The sequence below is a fragment of the Amphibalanus amphitrite genome, unplaced genomic scaffold (assembly GCF_019059575.1).
Source record: "Amphibalanus amphitrite isolate SeventyFive unplaced genomic scaffold, NRLGWU_Aamphi_draft 000145F_arrow, whole genome shotgun sequence".
Taxonomy (NCBI): domain Eukaryota; kingdom Metazoa; phylum Arthropoda; class Thecostraca; order Balanomorpha; family Balanidae; genus Amphibalanus; species Amphibalanus amphitrite.
The window spans coordinates 459,419-474,818 of record NW_024881640.1 but is presented as its reverse complement, the minus strand read 5'-3'; the positions used below and the strand labels follow the sequence as shown (position 1 = coordinate 474,818).

The window sequence follows — 15,400 nt, the reverse complement described above, 5'->3', positions numbered from 1 at the left end:
ACTAGCCCTAGCCATCACATGGGGGTTGCCCTCCCCCCCGCCCCAGGTAGTTTTTCTGCTCTGCACTAAATATTTTGTGGGAAAATGGCATGTGCGGGCGAGAGTTCATAGGTCCAGTACTAGCAAATCCAGTGGTCACTGAAATAACAGGGAGCATGACCGCGGCAGGCCGGACAGTTGAAGTTTTTCCATTTACGAAAGGCTTAGTTTCGTACGCTTTGCTCGCTCATTTGCAACAAAGACAGCCCGTTGCGAAAATTCAGAAGTTATCCGAAATTTTTGACACAGCTGTTCATGCACCTTGTCTGCAAATGTAAAAATTTCAGACCAAAATCGCTCAAGGTAAGGTCACCAGGTCTAGGTCAGGTCAATTGAAGTTATACCTCAGAAATAGTTATGCCTGCCATAGCTACACCGGCTCGAGATGATGTTTTTCGTACTCCAGCGTAGAAGGGTAGCCAAGCCATACGGCCGCCACGGTTGACAGCGATGACATCGGTCATCTTTTGCAAGCTCGTTAAAGATTTGGGCTATACGGGGATTCGAACCCCGGACCTTTGGATTAGAGCTCCAATGCTCTACCTCTGAGCTATATAGACCAAGTACTTTAACGAGCTTTCTACCAAGTTTTATGCGGATCATTCTAAGGTGTTTTTATCCGCTGGGACTGAGAGCGTGAGATGATGTTTTTCGTACTCCAGCGTAGAAGGGTAGCCATACGGCCGCCACGGTTGACAGTGATGACATCAGTCATCTTTTGCAAGCTCGTTAAAGATTTGGGCTATACGGGGATCTCAGTCCCAGCGGATAAAAACACCTTAGAATAGAACTACACCGGCTCGCTTTGAAAACGCCCAGTGATTGATAAGAGTAACAATATATGTACCTACAAAGAAATTTTTCTCTCGGAAGTGTGATACGGTGATCCCGGTCATTTTGCGCCCTCTCCATTGCCAAGTCAAAAGGAGAAAATTGGAAGGAATCTCTTTAGAACAAACGTCATTACAAACACTCTCAAACATCAAGTTGCAGACAAAAATGACACTGAATGGAAAAATTGCACCCGTGACACCTCATTATGTCCCGGAGGTCATCTCTGGCATAAAAGGTTTCCAGCAGTTCTGCAGCATAACCTTGTCCGGTCAGGTCATGGCCTTGAAATGAGGTCAAATTTGTGAAATGACCCTTTATGGATCAGATTATGGTTCATTTGACGCGTCTCGATAAGAGGAACACTATGCTGGCAAAAGCAAAGTCGTACTTTTCTGTAGTCAAAATTTGCTACAGAAAAGGAGCATTTGTTTTGTAAAAAAAAAAAAAGTTATATTCGGAGCTTTTGCTCTCTGGAGGCTAAACCATTGGTCTGCTATCCGATCTGAAAGCTTACCCAAGAAAGACCGTTAAAAGGGCTATCAAATGCAACTTCCAGCGGCGCTGCATCTCTGTCGGTACCCGAGTAATGTGCCGATTTGTCACAACAATATTGCAATAGGCAATTTGACCTGCGATGACCTCTAATGACCTGACCTTTGACCTGACCTGAAGATGGCCGAAGTACTTCCGTCATATTTTTTACCCTTTTTCGATTACATACTGCATAACGCGTTTCACTGCGTCGCTAGTAGCCGAATTAGGGGGGTGGAGGTGGGGGTGAGGGGATGGGAGGGATTTAAACACTCTCGGGCCGTCGCGGTTGGCCCAGTGCGGGTTTAGTAGTCGCTCGCTTTTTTATAGTTTTGTTAGGTTTTCATTTTTGCCATTGTTTTGAACTCACATGAAAATGTCAATAAGAATAAGATTTTACGCTTGCCGGAGATCATTCATCGCCATTATTTCACGGAATGAAAATATGTAATAACTGCTGGTTTGTATTCGATACATTGGTACAAATAAATAACACAGAACAAATACATAAATAGCAAGCATCACAGCTAGACTCGAATCTTTTCACATGGTCCGAAACGTATCTACATCAGTGGAAAACCAGACGCCTGTCACACATGGACATGTGTCGGACGTATGGATCTACTGGTAGCGGGGCCTGTAGCCGACGATGACGCGCTCATACTGGGGCTGGTATAAGTAGCCGGCGGGAGCTTCGTCATCATCGTCCTCCTCCTCAGGAGCCTCGTAACGCTCCTCCTCCTCATCGTCATCATCATCAGACGCCTCCGGGGTCGGGTACTCGGTGGGCACCGGGGTGGGCAGGTGGGCGCCCTGCGGCTGGAAGCCGTTCCCGTTGGCCACGTAGACCACCTTGTAGACGACACCGTCGTCACCGGTGTAGCTGAACTGGCCGTTGACGTCGTAGCTCTCCTCGTCATCGCCGTATCCCTCCACCGGCCTGCCCGACTCGGAGGCGTAGATGCCGTTCTCAGTCTCGAAACTGGAAAAGGGAAAGAGGAAACGCATTGTTGGCTCTTCGGTTCACTCGTCATTCTTTGCTTTCTACCTAAAATGTTAATGGAAATGTAATATTAGATGTAAATGAATGTCAATTAAAATGGAATTTAGCACAATAAAGGCCCTTATGTGCTTATCACTTATCATTTATCCAAGTTTCCTTTGACATTAACTCAGGGCATATAAAGTGTCAAGCGTCAACTTACTGAGAGTCGTAGGACTGGTCGTCGCGGAGCTCTGCCTCCTGCTTCAGGATCTGGTACACCTTGGGGGCGTACGTGGGGGCAGCGTAGCTGCGGCTGGGGGCGGCGGTAGCCACGGCCAGCACGGCGGCGAGAACGAGCTGTGAAAAAAGCAGAAAAACATCCACTTTAGACGATATTTTCTTGAATTATAATTGTTTGCTGGATATCAATCAATAAAAAGACAATATATTTAATATCTAAGCAACAAAGCTCTCCCCTCCTTACCAGCTTCATGTTGTGTTGGTGTGGATCTGTCTGTGTGAGATCTGATGCCGGTTCCATCCTCCGGTCCTCCTTTATACCGTCCCTGTGAAACCTACCTGGTTAATGGAACAGTTAACTCCCCATGGTCAGGAAAGTACACCCGTACCCCGGAGGACATCCTCCTCCCCCTACCTCCCCTGTGTCTAGGTCACCAGGGCGTGGCTGGCCGGTCGGTGACCTTCCAGGGACACCAGTATGATGACATGCGATCGGATCGTGTGCGCTTGGTGACACGCAATGAATTGTGGCCCACTGATGAAAGGAATTTCGTCTTACAAATGGTCATTATTAATTGTAAGGTGCAAGGAAATTGTAAGTTCATCAGACGCTGCCAGAGTGTCAAGCTAAACGCGCAGCGCAAGGGCTAGGCTACACTCCTGGCTAGCCCCGCTAGGTCGCTAAATCCCGAGATAAGCAATTAGCATAGTATGAGGCATGGTGCAAGCCTAACTAGAGTTGACTTACAATGAATAGCTCTTCCATTCCGGAACGCTGTTACATTTTTCAGAAACGGAAGAAGGGACTCGTTGCAATAGCAGTGTGTGACGAACCAAGTAACTTCCATTACCTTGGTCCTTCATCCCTCGGTCATAATTTACGTCGGTTTCTTTGTATATCAGCTGCCTTGTTGCGAGTTTGTATCCGAACAGGCTGGTCTAGCAACTTATTTCCAGCGTTTATTGTGGCGACGAAAAAAAAAAACGAATTATTTTGTCCTGGGTCTATCCAAGAATCAGTTGTCTCACGTAATAACATTGGCCTTCGAATAGCGGTCCAGTCCGCCAGTCCCTCGTTCAAGCCCCCACCCCCCCACCCCCCCACCCCCATTCTGGAGCATGACACTCGTCCCGATCAGCTGGTCTCTCGACCCCCAGCCTGTCAGTCCCCTGTCCCAGCTCGTCCTGTCCCACCCTGTCAGTCCCCTGTCCCAGCTCGTCCTGTCCCACCCTGTCAGTCCCCTGTCCCAGCTCGTCCTGTCCCACCCTGCCGGTCCCTGATCCCAGCCTGAAGGGCGCCGGGCCTTATAATTGACGGCAGGCTTTGTTTCTTTGTTTTGTTGGGTTTAGTTCGTTTCGGTCTGACGAGACCATTTCAAGGCCGGAAGGATGATACGAGTTAGGGGGAGACTTTGGTCTGGGTGGGTATCCTATAGTGTGGCCTACTTTATGACCAGTTTTGCAAATTCAGCTCAGTGTTATAGTTAGCAATTATAATGAGTCTTATTTTTCATTTCAGCCCTGCTTAGCATCAGGAATCAAGATAATGGAGCAGATTGAAATGAATGCTCCTCTTAATCAGCGCCTACGAACGCACACCAGGTATACGACCAATCATGTATCAAGGTCATCCGAGGTCAACTCAGGTCATCTTACATCACCTTGACCGTAACATTTTCTTCCGACAGAAAGTACACCCTTCGATACGTCTATAACAATGTCAATGTGCTGGTGCTTTTTTTTGCCCTGCACCCGTTCTACAGGGTGTTTCACTAAAAGTGTCAAAAAGTAAATGCTTATTAAAGATATATAAAATATGCAAATCACGTGGTTGCGCACGTGGCTTTGTTCCAAATTTTGGGACATTTATGCTTTGTCCATTTAAGATGTATTTTACACCCATACGGAGCGAGGGCAGGAGGCCAAAGTTAGGTACTAGTCGTTTTTTCCCTATACAGATCAAGAACAGGTTATTTACATCTCCACAGGAGGGGTGAATTACACTTAAATTTGGTGCCATCAGAAACATTGAAACCGTATGCCGACTTTTCAGGAAACGTTTTACTCTCTCACCTCGCTACGTTCCAGATTATAAAAGTTTAAAAGGGCTTCTTAAGAGGTTTAAAAGGCCTCCTTCGATGCCAGTTCCAGTCCAAAAAAGGCGGGGTCGCCCCCACCTCTCGGCGGAAACCGTTAAAAAGGTCAGGGTCTTTTTGAGGGCCTTTGAAGCTAATTTCAACATCAGAAATAGCCAAGGCCTTACAAGTTATCAAAAACAACCACTGTGACAGCTGTAGCCACCAGGAACTGGCTGGACCAGAAGTTCCTGGGTCAGATAATCAGCTGCCTCACCGCCCGCCCCCATGGCCAGCGCGAAGCCCCGATCTGTCACCGCTAGACTTCTGGTTTTGGTCATTGACTCAGTAGCTCTCGCAGAGCTGAGGAAGACTCAAGTCGCATCACTTCGGGAGCTGAAGAGCACAATTCAAGGCTTTGCCGACAGTCTGGACGCTGAATATGAAAACGGGCTGTGAGGCACCTCCGGACACGTGCCGAAACGGTGCATCAAAAGAAGGGGCGGATATGTGGAATAGGTTTGAGTGACGGTGATATCGCTGTTATATATTCAAATGTCCAACAATTGCGGATGAAATGATATGCAAATTTCCTTAGAAAACATTGTTCTTATGAGCATTATGACCTTTTACTTTTTGACACTTTTAGTGAAACACCCTGTACGTAAGTTATTTTCCAAAAAGCAAATCAAATTCACTTTTTGAATCATCAACCAGACCTTTGAGATCACCTGTTAACCTGGAACCACAAAATGGACATCAATGGCTTGCTCTCGTCGAGAGCAGCATATTCGTTTTTTTACCGCGTGACAATCATGCTCATCTATGTAGAAGCTATCCAGTATAAAAAAAAATGATGATCAAATCATTAACTTTTTGTTTATAACGTTTCAAACAAGGTAAAGATAGCTCGTCTGCAAACATATCTGGTATTCCCTTTTTCTGTGAAACTGCGTTTTTACACACTTTAAGCGCTTTTTCAGTTTTCCATCCTCTTTAGCTGAGTATAGTTGAGTTTAATCAGAATATGGCCGATAGGCCTGAGTAGTGCAATTACCGACGAAGTCACTTGTACTTCACATGTGTTTAAGTGTGTGCATCTTTGCAAGACCTTCATTGATGCCAGTACTCGAGCATTTTTGAGGGAAGGAGCGTTATAGATACATCTCATTGCTGCTGGTTTGTATTCAGCATATGGGCACGGATAAATAGCACAACACAAACAAATAAATAGCACTTTATGGACAGTGATGCAAACATGTATCGAATACCGTGGTCGTCATCGTATCACATCACGTTGAAAGCCAGACGTCAGTCACATCATGGACATGTGTCGGACGTATGGATCTACTGGTAGCGGGGCCTGTAGCCGACGATGACGCGCTCATACTGGGGCTGGTAGTAGCCGGCGGGAGCTTCGTCATCATCGTCCTCCTCCTCAGGAGCCTCGTAACGCTCCTCCTCCTCATCGTCATCATCATCAGACGCCTCCGGGGTCGGGTACTCGGTGGGCACCGGGGTGGGCAGATGGGCGCCCTGCGGCTGGAAGCCGTTCCCGTTGGCCACGTAGACCACCTTGTAGACGACACCGTCGTCACCGGTGTAGCTGAACTGGCCGTTGACGTCGTAGCTCTCCTCGTCATCGCCGTATCCCTCCACCGGCCTGCCCGACTCGGAGGCGTAGATGCCGTTCTCAGTCTCAAAACTGAAAAAGGGACAGAGAAAAAACATTGTTAGTCGAGTGTGCAAATAAAACGTCTTTCCTCCTGGCTTTCCAGTGATTATGGAATGGAAACTTCACATAGTCTTTAGATGGACGTCAAAAAAGGAATAATTAATGATAACAACTGCAAATATTTACCTCGCCCTCGTTGCAGTTCTCGGTTTTCAACATAAACTACCAAAAATATCAAGTATAAACTTACTGAGAGTCGTAGGACTGGTCGTCGCGGAGCTCTGCCTCCTGCTTCAGGATCTGGTACACCTTGGGGGCGTACGTGGGGGCAGCGTAGCTGCGGCTGGGGGCGGCGGCGGCCACGGCCAGCACGGCGGCGAGAACGAGCTGTGAAACGGGAGGACACACCATTAACTCACATATAACCGCTTAATTCAACCGTTGGGCCATTATTGAATATTACAAATAACAATAAACCCCACGACAAGAGTAGCGAAATGCGATGACCCGAAAGGTATTGTTAACAAAAAGTTCATTTCTTAATAACCTTACCAGCTTCATGTTGTGTGTTGGTGTGGATCTGCCTGTGTGAGATCTGATGCCGGTTCCATCCTCCGGTCCTCCTTTATACCGTTCCTGTGAAACTTACCTGGTCAGTGGAACAGTTAACTCCTCATGGTCAGGGGAGTGCATCTGTACCCCGGAGGACGCTATCCCCCTACCTCCCCTGTGTCTAGGTCACCAGGGCGTGGCTGGTCGGTCGGTGGCCTTCTGGGGGCAGTGGACTTCGGGGAAATGCTATCGCACACAGTCTCAGAGGCCAGAGTGTAGTTATAGCACCTGGCAGATATGACAGAATTCTTTTAACCCTATTCCTGGCGGGCTCCGCCGGGACAAGAAACTGGCGGGGGGGGGGGCGATTCGGCCCCCCCCCTTCAGATCTCAAAAACTACACATCGCAGCGACAAACGGTAAACGGCATCGGATACGCACGGTCAAGATCTACAATTTTTACTAAGGTCATTTTCAGGTCAGGTCAAAGATGACGTCACAGGGGTCGAAAAAGTCAAAATGGCGGCGGTAGATATGGAGAGTTTTTCTCGAATAACTTTCGAATTAGTCAAGATAGGAACAAACTAAGGGCATCATCGTGATCCTCTCGTCAGTCCGCATCGAATGATATATATGTTGACCTCGAAAGGTCAATGTCAAAGGTTGACCTCAGGTCACGTGACCTCGAGGTCATCATGTATATCATTCGATGCGTCTTGACGAGCTGAACACAATGAGACCATCCACGCGTCTGTATCTTGTTCCTGTACGGAGTTATTGGCCAAAAACCTTTGGTGACCTTTGATGACGTCACATGACCTCACAGCTGCCCAACAGCAAAACAGACCTCAAGGTAGTGAAGGTTAATCGTATATGAAGTCATGTATGGTATATGGGGCCATTCCGACCCGTTTTAGTGGTAAAAACAGGGAGTTGATTTTTCCCCCATTGACTTATAATGGGGAGGTCGCGAAACTGACCTGACCTTAGGTCACCGATATCAAAATTCCGAGATATACAAATTGCACATACTGGTACCCTAACTTAAGCCTGAAGAGAAGAAATTGATCGGTCAAAAACTCTAGCTCTGGCGTGATTGCAAACTTTTCTGAGGTAGGGTCACCAAACCGCCTCTGGTGACCTGACCTGAGGTCAGATCAACTCAAAATTTTCAGACATGTTGCGTAGAAGCCTTTTAGGAAAAGTCAGAAAATTTGAGCTTCCTAGCTCAACGCGTTTGGGAGAAATAACCAAAAAAACTCAGGGGGGGGGGGGCTCCTGAGGCCCCCCCCCCGCCAGGAATAGGGTTAAGACCTGTCACTTTTTCGAAAATAGTTACGAGCGAGCGCGAAGCGCCAAATAGTCTTTCGAAGGTTGATGGAACATTCTGAGCTGAAGTGTACAGGCCGGCCGTTTACTGAGAGGCTTATTTATCAAGCCCAATATTCAAGGCCGGCTACATATGCGTGTTATGCGTGTGTTTCATCCGTGATGTCAGTCTTGCGTGACATTATTCTTGATAAAAGTGTTCGTGCCAATGCTCAGCATTGGGCGAGCTAACACTGCCCCGGCGTCTCGGCAAGTACACAAAGTCGGATGAAACGCACCGAAATACCTATGAAATGCATGAAATATCACGCAAAACACGCAAACTCGGGTAACACGCAGAACAGAACGATATCACGAATATCTTTTTTTCGTAAAAGTTTAACGTTTGAACTTTTTGCCGTTTTTACGTGATCTTCCCTTTGAAACGTGAGCCGGCAAAACACAGTCAACGTCAGTATGCGTTACGAGTTAATTGAAATGATTGATTTATGTTCCTACCTATCTGTTCTGTAAGGATTTTTTTAATTTCAAATTATATTTACGTTTTGAAAAGGGACATGTATTACAATTCACATGCCGTTTATTAGCAAAGCAATCACTATAGTATAAACCATTCAGGATCGCGCCGTTTGAAAACAATTTTACCAGTGTTACCCGCGCCGGGTCGGTGCTCCGCGACTTCCGCGCCGTGCCGGGGGGGGGGGGGGAAGCTGAACGAACACCTCCCCGTCTAACTCGGCTCCTGGGCCACGTAGCGACACGCAGTAAGTGGCATTCGAAAGAACGCCAAAAATAATGACGGAAACACTTCGGTCATTTTTTGGGTCAGGTCAAAGGTCAGGTCGCCAGAGGTCATCATAGGTCAAATGTAGTCCATTTCAACAATTTTGGAAACTGCCAACGGCTCACTCGGTAACCAATAGAGCTACAGCGCCGCGGAAAAGCGAATTCGATGGCCCTTTTTAAGACCTTTCTACGTATTGTTCTCAGATTTGACATCAGGTCAACGGTTTAGCCTTCAGAGGGCAAAAACTGTAAAATAGCAATTTTCACGAAATGGTTTTTCGTCAATAACTTTTGACTCAAGAGAGCCACGACATTACTTTTGACAGCATCGTGTTCCTTTCGTCGAGACGCGTCGAATGAACTATTTGTTGACCTTGAAAGGTCATTTTTAAAATTTGACCTCTGGTCAAGGTCATGACCTGACTGGAAAGGGTCATGTTGCATATCAGTCGATCAGTATCGTCGAGCTAAATACATCTGACGTTTTTTCATCGCTCTAGTACGTCTTTATCAAAGTTATAGCCAAAAAACTACCGGTGACCGCTCATGACCTGAGATGACCTCAGGGGCACACAGAGGGGGCACAGGTGCATTTTTCCGATTCAGTGTGTCTTTTTTACCCATGAACCGATGTTTGAGAGGCTTTTGAACATCATTCGTCCAAAAGAAGCGCATTTCAATTTTCTCCCATTGACTTATATTGGAGAGGTCGCAATGTTGACCAAGGCCGTGTTACACTGCCGAATTTTGGCCACGACCCTGTCGCCGAATCACGTCGTGTAGGAAATCGGCGAACAGTTCACCGACAGAGGCGAACAGTTCGCCGACAGAGCCCAATTTGTAGAAAACGGGTGGGGGCCCCCCTAATCGTGCGCGGGTCGAAGCTGATCCATGATTCGGCGAACATCGCGAATGAATGGCGAATCTGTTGCGAATAGTCGGCGATATCTTGGCAACAAGTCGGCGCACGCAGCGACATGTCGGCGGCGACTCGGCGACTGTTTGGCGATCATGTTCGCTTTTTATATGTTCGGCGAACGACCACGAAATTTTCATTTTTCATGAAATATTCGTGGCGGTCGTGACGAACCGTAAAAGTCGCGCGGTGGACACCGACTGATCTGCGAAATGCCAAGACCGTGAAAGAAAGATGCCGAATCGGTCCGCGACATAGGATGACTTGCATATTCGTGCACATTCGTGTACCAAAATTCGGCAGTGTAACAAGGGCTTTAGGTCACCGATATCAAAATTCCGAGATATACCTACATTTTGTACATACTGTTATTCTTATCAATCGCTGAAAGTTTCAAGGCGATCGTTCAGTCGGTTAGCTATGACGAGGATTGAAACTTTTTCTGAGGTGAGGTCACTTGACCTGACCTGGTGACCTGACCTTGAAAGCCCTGGGGCTGAAATTTTCACAACATGTGTGGAAAAGATGGATAAACAGGTGTGCCAAAAACGGCGGCGCTCCGCGCCGCCGTTTGTGAGATATCTGCGAAAACTGCAGGGGGGGGGGTCAAACATCCCCCCGGCCAGGCGCGGGCTAATGCCTTTTTGCATATGTTCGGCACAAACAGTCCGATCTGGACGGGGTTGGTCTGTCTAGCTGAAACAATTGCTGGCTATGACCGCTTCTATCAGGGGTTTTGATACATCTTCCCGAAGACAGACTCATGAAACGCAGGGAAAGGTGGGGTAGGACGGACCACCTAAGCTTTAAATTCATGTATCTTGCTTCACTGCTCTTGAACCTCATAATGTTTATAGGCTACTGAACTAAGACGGACGGACTGAACTGAACTGACGGACTGAACTTGTAGTCTAAGACGGACCACCCAGCAGTGTCTGCCATCCAATTATCTTTGTTAAATTTCTGGTCTGTACTGTTGTACGTAGAATTAACCAAAGGGGTTGTGAGACGCGGTAGTAACGTTCCGGCGTGTATTGGTGCTCCGCTCCAACTCACCACCAAGGGACCAGGAACCCAGCCGGCCGGCCGACTGCCGGAGGGCAGGGCACGGCAGTGGCGTCTCCAGGGACTCAACTCGGGCACACACCGGCACACCACGCACAATGGAGGCGGGGACACCAGCACATCTCCCCTCCCCTCAGGGGTCCCACCTGAGCTCATATTACAGCCGTAAGTACCAGCATAACGTAACAGCGAAAACAACTTGACAACAAAATAACAACAAAATAACTTAACAAGTGAAAAGAAACATCACGCTGCGCACACGCAAGCCTATCATTACATCTCCTCTATCAGACGCCTCGGCCGTCTCCTCGTCCGCGTCGACCGTCGGAGCGGCGGCTCCTCGGCGAGACGGGACGTCCCCTGAAGCGGCTGTCGGCTTCCGCTGGGCACCTCGGCGCGACGCTGCCCGGTCGGACCTGAGTTGTCCGATGCACCGCTCCTCTCCGCTAGACACGGTTCAACAACAGCATACCTCCGGCGAAGGTGGCACCGGTTGCGGTCTACACTGCCGCCATCGTCAAACCGCACACGATACCTCCGGAACGGTAGGACGTCAGTCACTGTGCCGCACCTCTCCCACCGGCGGGTGCGGACGTCTTGCACCCGTACATGGGTTCCGACTGGGAACTCGGGGAGATCCCGTGCTCGGCTGTCGTAGCGCTCCTTAGCTTTACGACGGCACTCCTCCCGTCGGTCAGCGAACTCCTCAGGGGGCTGCCGTTTGTAGAGATCAGGGTGTGATGGCAGAGTGTCTCTGATCGGTCGTCCGTACACGAGCTGAGGTGGCGACACTCCGCAGCTACCGGGCGTGTTCCAGTGTTGGAGGATCCCTCTCGTCCAGGCGTCCTCGTCCAGTCTGCACCTGCGAAAGTCCCAGCACCTTCTCAATAGCTTTTTAGCAGCCTTCACTCCAGACTCGGCGAGCCCATTAGATTGTGGATAGTGGGGAGATGATGTGTGGTGACTGATGCCCCACTTTCTGAGAAAACTTCGGAACTGATATGATGTGAATTCAGTGCCCCCGTCACTCCACAGTGCCTCGGGAACCCCGATTTGTCGGAAGACATTTAGCAATGCAGACATGACTTTGGTTGTGCCCGAGTGTAAGCCGAGGTATGCTACATGACGCCATCCAGAAAACCCATCCACAACAACAAGATATTTACCTCCAGCGTGACTTCCAATGTCGACAGTCAGATGCTGAAAGGGTCGTCCTGGAAGCTCGTGCTGGATCAGCGTCTCCCGCTGTTGGGAGGGGAGCTCACTCTGACAGCGGTCGCACGACTTTGTGACGTGATCGACGTCAGCATTCATTCCTGGCCAGTAGACGATCTGTCTTGCTCTGGAAATTGTCCTTTCTCTCCCCAGGTGCCCCGCGTGGAGTGTCGCGAGCGTTCTCTTCCGCAGGGATGGGGGTATAACGACCCTGCATCCACAAAGAACGATTCCATCGTCCACTGTCAGGCGATCTCGAACTGGCCAGTACCTTTTGACGGCTTCTGGAACCTCTGATTTACTGTCAGGGAAGCCGTTCCGAATGACTTCTGCCAGTAGCTGGAACTCGTGGTCCGCAGCAGCAGCCTCCCGGACCTCTTTGAGACTGATGTCGACGTCATGGGCCTTGAGTTCACTGATGACGATAGACTGGATGCAGGAAGTCGTTGCATCCTCTCCACACTCGTCGTCTTCGTTTGGGTGCTCGATCGGGTTCCTAGACAGGGCGTCTGCAGCGCTGTGCTGGGAGGCCGGTACCCATCTTGCTGAGATTGTCCCAAACTCGCTCATCCGTAACTTGAGACGCTGCAGCCTTGGATTTTCAATTTCGTCTAGCGTCTTGCTATTGAGGATTGGTACGAGAGGACGATGGTCCGTGATTACTTCGATGCTCGGAAGTCCTCCGATGAACAGGCGGCACTTCTGTAGGCCCCAGCATACAGCGAGCGCCTCAGGCTCGATGGTCGCGTACCGCGTTTCGGCATCACTGAGGAAGCGTGATCCAGCTTGGATGACGTGCCATCGCCCATCCTTGTCAGCTTGTCGCAGAACAAAGCCCAGGCCCTTCTTGCGACTCGCGTCGGTTGCGAGCATCGTCGGCCTGGTGGGGTCGAAGAAGCCGAGAGTCGGCACCGAAGCAAGGTGTTCCTTCGCTCTCTCGAACGCCCGCTGATGGTGCTCTTCCCACAGGAAGGTGGTTCTTGGACTCAGAAGAGAACGAAGCGGCTCCATTAGCTCTGCTACACTGTCGGTAAATGGGGACAGCTGGTTGATGAGTCCGAAGAATCCGCGTAAGTCAGAGATGTTACGCGGAGTCGGGAACGCAGATAGAGCTCGAGTCAGTTGCGGGTTTGGCTTGTACCCCTCTTGTGTCACAATGAAGCCGGCGAACTTTGCGGAGCGTTGAGCCAGTTGGAGCTTCCCCAGGTTGAGGGAAATGCCTCGTTCCTCGCATCGAGACAGAAACCCCCGAACGTGCTGGATGTGCTCTTCCAGTGTGCTGCTGAAGATGATGACGTCATCTACCACTTTCCGGTAGTTATCGGGCATTCCCTGCAGTGCCTCGTCCATCCTCCGGTTGTAATGCTCGGAGATCGACGAGACACCATACGGGGCGCGCTTGAAGGCAAATCTCCCGAACGGTGTGATGAAAGTTGTCAGTAACCTGCTTTCTTCCGCAAGCGGGCACTGGTGGTATCCCTTGGCAGCATCAACCACTGTGAACCATTTGGCCCTCTTTCCGACAATGGATGCTACTTCTTCTGCTGGAGTCGGTGATTGATAGCGTTCTCGACGGATGTGTTTGTTCAGCATCGAAAGATCCACGCAAAGCCGGATGCCGCCTCCCTTTTTAGCGCTGACAACGATCGGTGCGCACCAGTCAGTCGGAGTCGTCACCGGGAAAATGATGTCTTGGTCCTCAAGCCGTTTCAGCTCCTCTTTCAGTGGGTCACGATACGACAGTGGTACCCGTCGTGGCGCGGTGACGCAGAATGGCACCGCATCTTCACGGAGATGGATCTTGTACTCCTCTCCTGGCATGCACCGAATGTTGCCATCAAACACAGTGGGGAATTCCTGCACGAGGTCTGGGATCTTCGTGGCACATTGCTCCTCTCGGTGCTCGGGAGCGGCTATCTGACCGTTGGTCGTACAGTGAGTGCTCGGAGTTAGTGTCTCTCACTGGCGGATCCAGGCTTGCGTTTTGGGGGGGGGCAACTCATGCTGGAGCCAAACCTAGGGTACCCCCAAATCCTGTTTTCTCATCGGATTTAGGCCACTTATTTTTCGTCACAGCCCCGACACTATGATTTTTTTTAACTAGAAAGAAAAATATATAAATGGTAGCCCACCACTGTCTCTTCCCTGACCTGGGATGTAGATGGCGGTGCAGCTTGGCGACAGCGCGGTGCGGATTCCGTCCGCACAGATGTCCCCACAAAGCGGTCGGGTTGCGTTGTAGATGGCGTTGGCGTGGCCGTGCCGCGCGGCCCTCCGGTCGAGCTTGCTTGATCTTCAAAGACCGGGGTAGCAGTCGTACTGCTGTCGTCTGGAGCTGCCGGGTGTCTCGAACCAGCGCTGTTGACGTAGGGCGTCGAGGTCGCGCTGTTCATTTGACGCGGGTAGTCCTTTGGAATAATGTTTAACCGGCGGGTGGTCCTCCATGACATCAGCAGACCCGTGACGCGCGGAAGAATGTGTATGTCGTCATCAACCGTGACGTCACCCAGGGTGATACGAACGGGAAGAACGCCGATAGACTTGACGGTGGCTCCGTCAGCTGCTTTCGGGTGTTCGTTGGGCGGTAGAAGGTTCTCAGGGAACTCATTCATGTCGTCCAGGAACTGGATACCTCCAACACTGATGTCCGCTCCGGTGTCGGGCAGCGCGTCCACATCAGCAGAGTAGTACGCCTCTACGCGTACCCGCACCCTCGGGGCACCCTGTACCGATGCAGACGCGATGATAGCCGATGTGCTGGGGCTTCGGCGGTCCACGTGATTCGCCGTTTCACCATCCCGCCGGAAACGGACTCGGCCGTACCCGTCTGGAGACTGCCGTTGGCGACTACGAGAGGCGCGACGATCCCCTGTCGTTGCACGGTGCCGATCGCGGGGAGATGGTGACCGGTACACCTCTCGGGGCGGCGACGACATGTGCCGACCTCTCGGAGACTGAGGCCGGTCTCGCGGCGGAGATGACAGGTACCGATCACGGAGCGGTGGGGACCGATACCGGTCCCGGGCCGGCGGGGATCGGTACCGTCCGTACGACCCCTCGCGGCTCCGCCGGCCGTCGGTCCTCGACCGGCACACAGCTGCGAAGTGGTCCGGTCCCCGGCAGGCCCGACACCGCAGCCCGCGGGCGGGGCACTGCTG

General features: G+C 50.4%; 3 protein-coding genes and 1 non-coding gene across 4 annotated transcripts; all 4 read right to left on the bottom strand.

Annotated features, from left to right (window-relative positions):
* Positions 1-527: 527 nt before the first annotated feature.
* On the bottom strand, positions 528-600 carry Trnar-ucu. The gene has a single exon. It is a non-coding gene; the product is annotated as a tRNA-Arg (tRNA).
* A 1,255-nt stretch (positions 601-1,855) lies between these two features.
* Positions 1,856-2,882, bottom strand: LOC122382686 (cuticle protein CP14.6-like). Its single transcript, XM_043368348.1, has 3 exons — positions 2,874-2,882; positions 2,610-2,746; positions 1,856-2,386 (listed from the first exon to the last, which is right to left on the bottom strand). The coding sequence occupies exons 1-3, from the start codon at positions 2,880-2,882 to the stop codon at positions 2,026-2,028; spliced, it is 507 nt and encodes a 168-aa protein (XP_043224283.1). The 3' UTR covers positions 1,856-2,025.
* Positions 2,883-5,874: 2,992 nt separating this feature from the next.
* LOC122382713 (cuticle protein CP14.6-like) lies at positions 5,875-6,956 on the bottom strand. The gene is made up of 3 exons (XM_043368396.1): positions 6,932-6,956; positions 6,630-6,766; positions 5,875-6,409 (listed from the first exon to the last, which is right to left on the bottom strand). Exons 1-3 carry the CDS (start codon positions 6,938-6,940, stop codon positions 6,052-6,054), a joined length of 504 nt encoding a protein of 167 aa, XP_043224331.1. The 5' UTR covers positions 6,941-6,956; the 3' UTR covers positions 5,875-6,051.
* A 4,023-nt stretch (positions 6,957-10,979) lies between these two features.
* On the bottom strand, positions 10,980-12,955 carry LOC122382712 (uncharacterized protein K02A2.6-like). The gene is made up of 2 exons (XM_043368395.1): positions 12,194-12,955; positions 10,980-11,889 (listed from the first exon to the last, which is right to left on the bottom strand). Exons 1-2 carry the CDS (start codon positions 12,810-12,812, stop codon positions 11,585-11,587), a joined length of 924 nt encoding a protein of 307 aa, XP_043224330.1. The 5' UTR covers positions 12,813-12,955; the 3' UTR covers positions 10,980-11,584.
* Between the last annotated feature and the right edge of the window lie 2,445 nt (positions 12,956-15,400).

Coding starts and splice junctions, on each gene's coding strand:
- LOC122382686 (XM_043368348.1), bottom strand. Junction 2,387..2,609: donor GACCAGTCCTACGACTCTCA/GTAAGTTGACGC, acceptor TCCCTTTTCCAG/TTTCGAGACTGAGAACGGCA.
- LOC122382713 (XM_043368396.1), bottom strand. Junction 6,410..6,629: donor GACCAGTCCTACGACTCTCA/GTAAGTTTATAC, acceptor TCCCTTTTTCAG/TTTTGAGACTGAGAACGGCA.
- LOC122382712 (XM_043368395.1), bottom strand. CDS start 12,812: ATGAGCGAGTTTGGGACAATCTCAGCAAGATGGGTACCGGCCTCCCAG. Junction 11,890..12,193: donor CATTGGAAGTCACGCTGGAG/GTAAATATCTTG, acceptor GGACTTTCGCAG/GTGCAGACTGGACGAGGACG.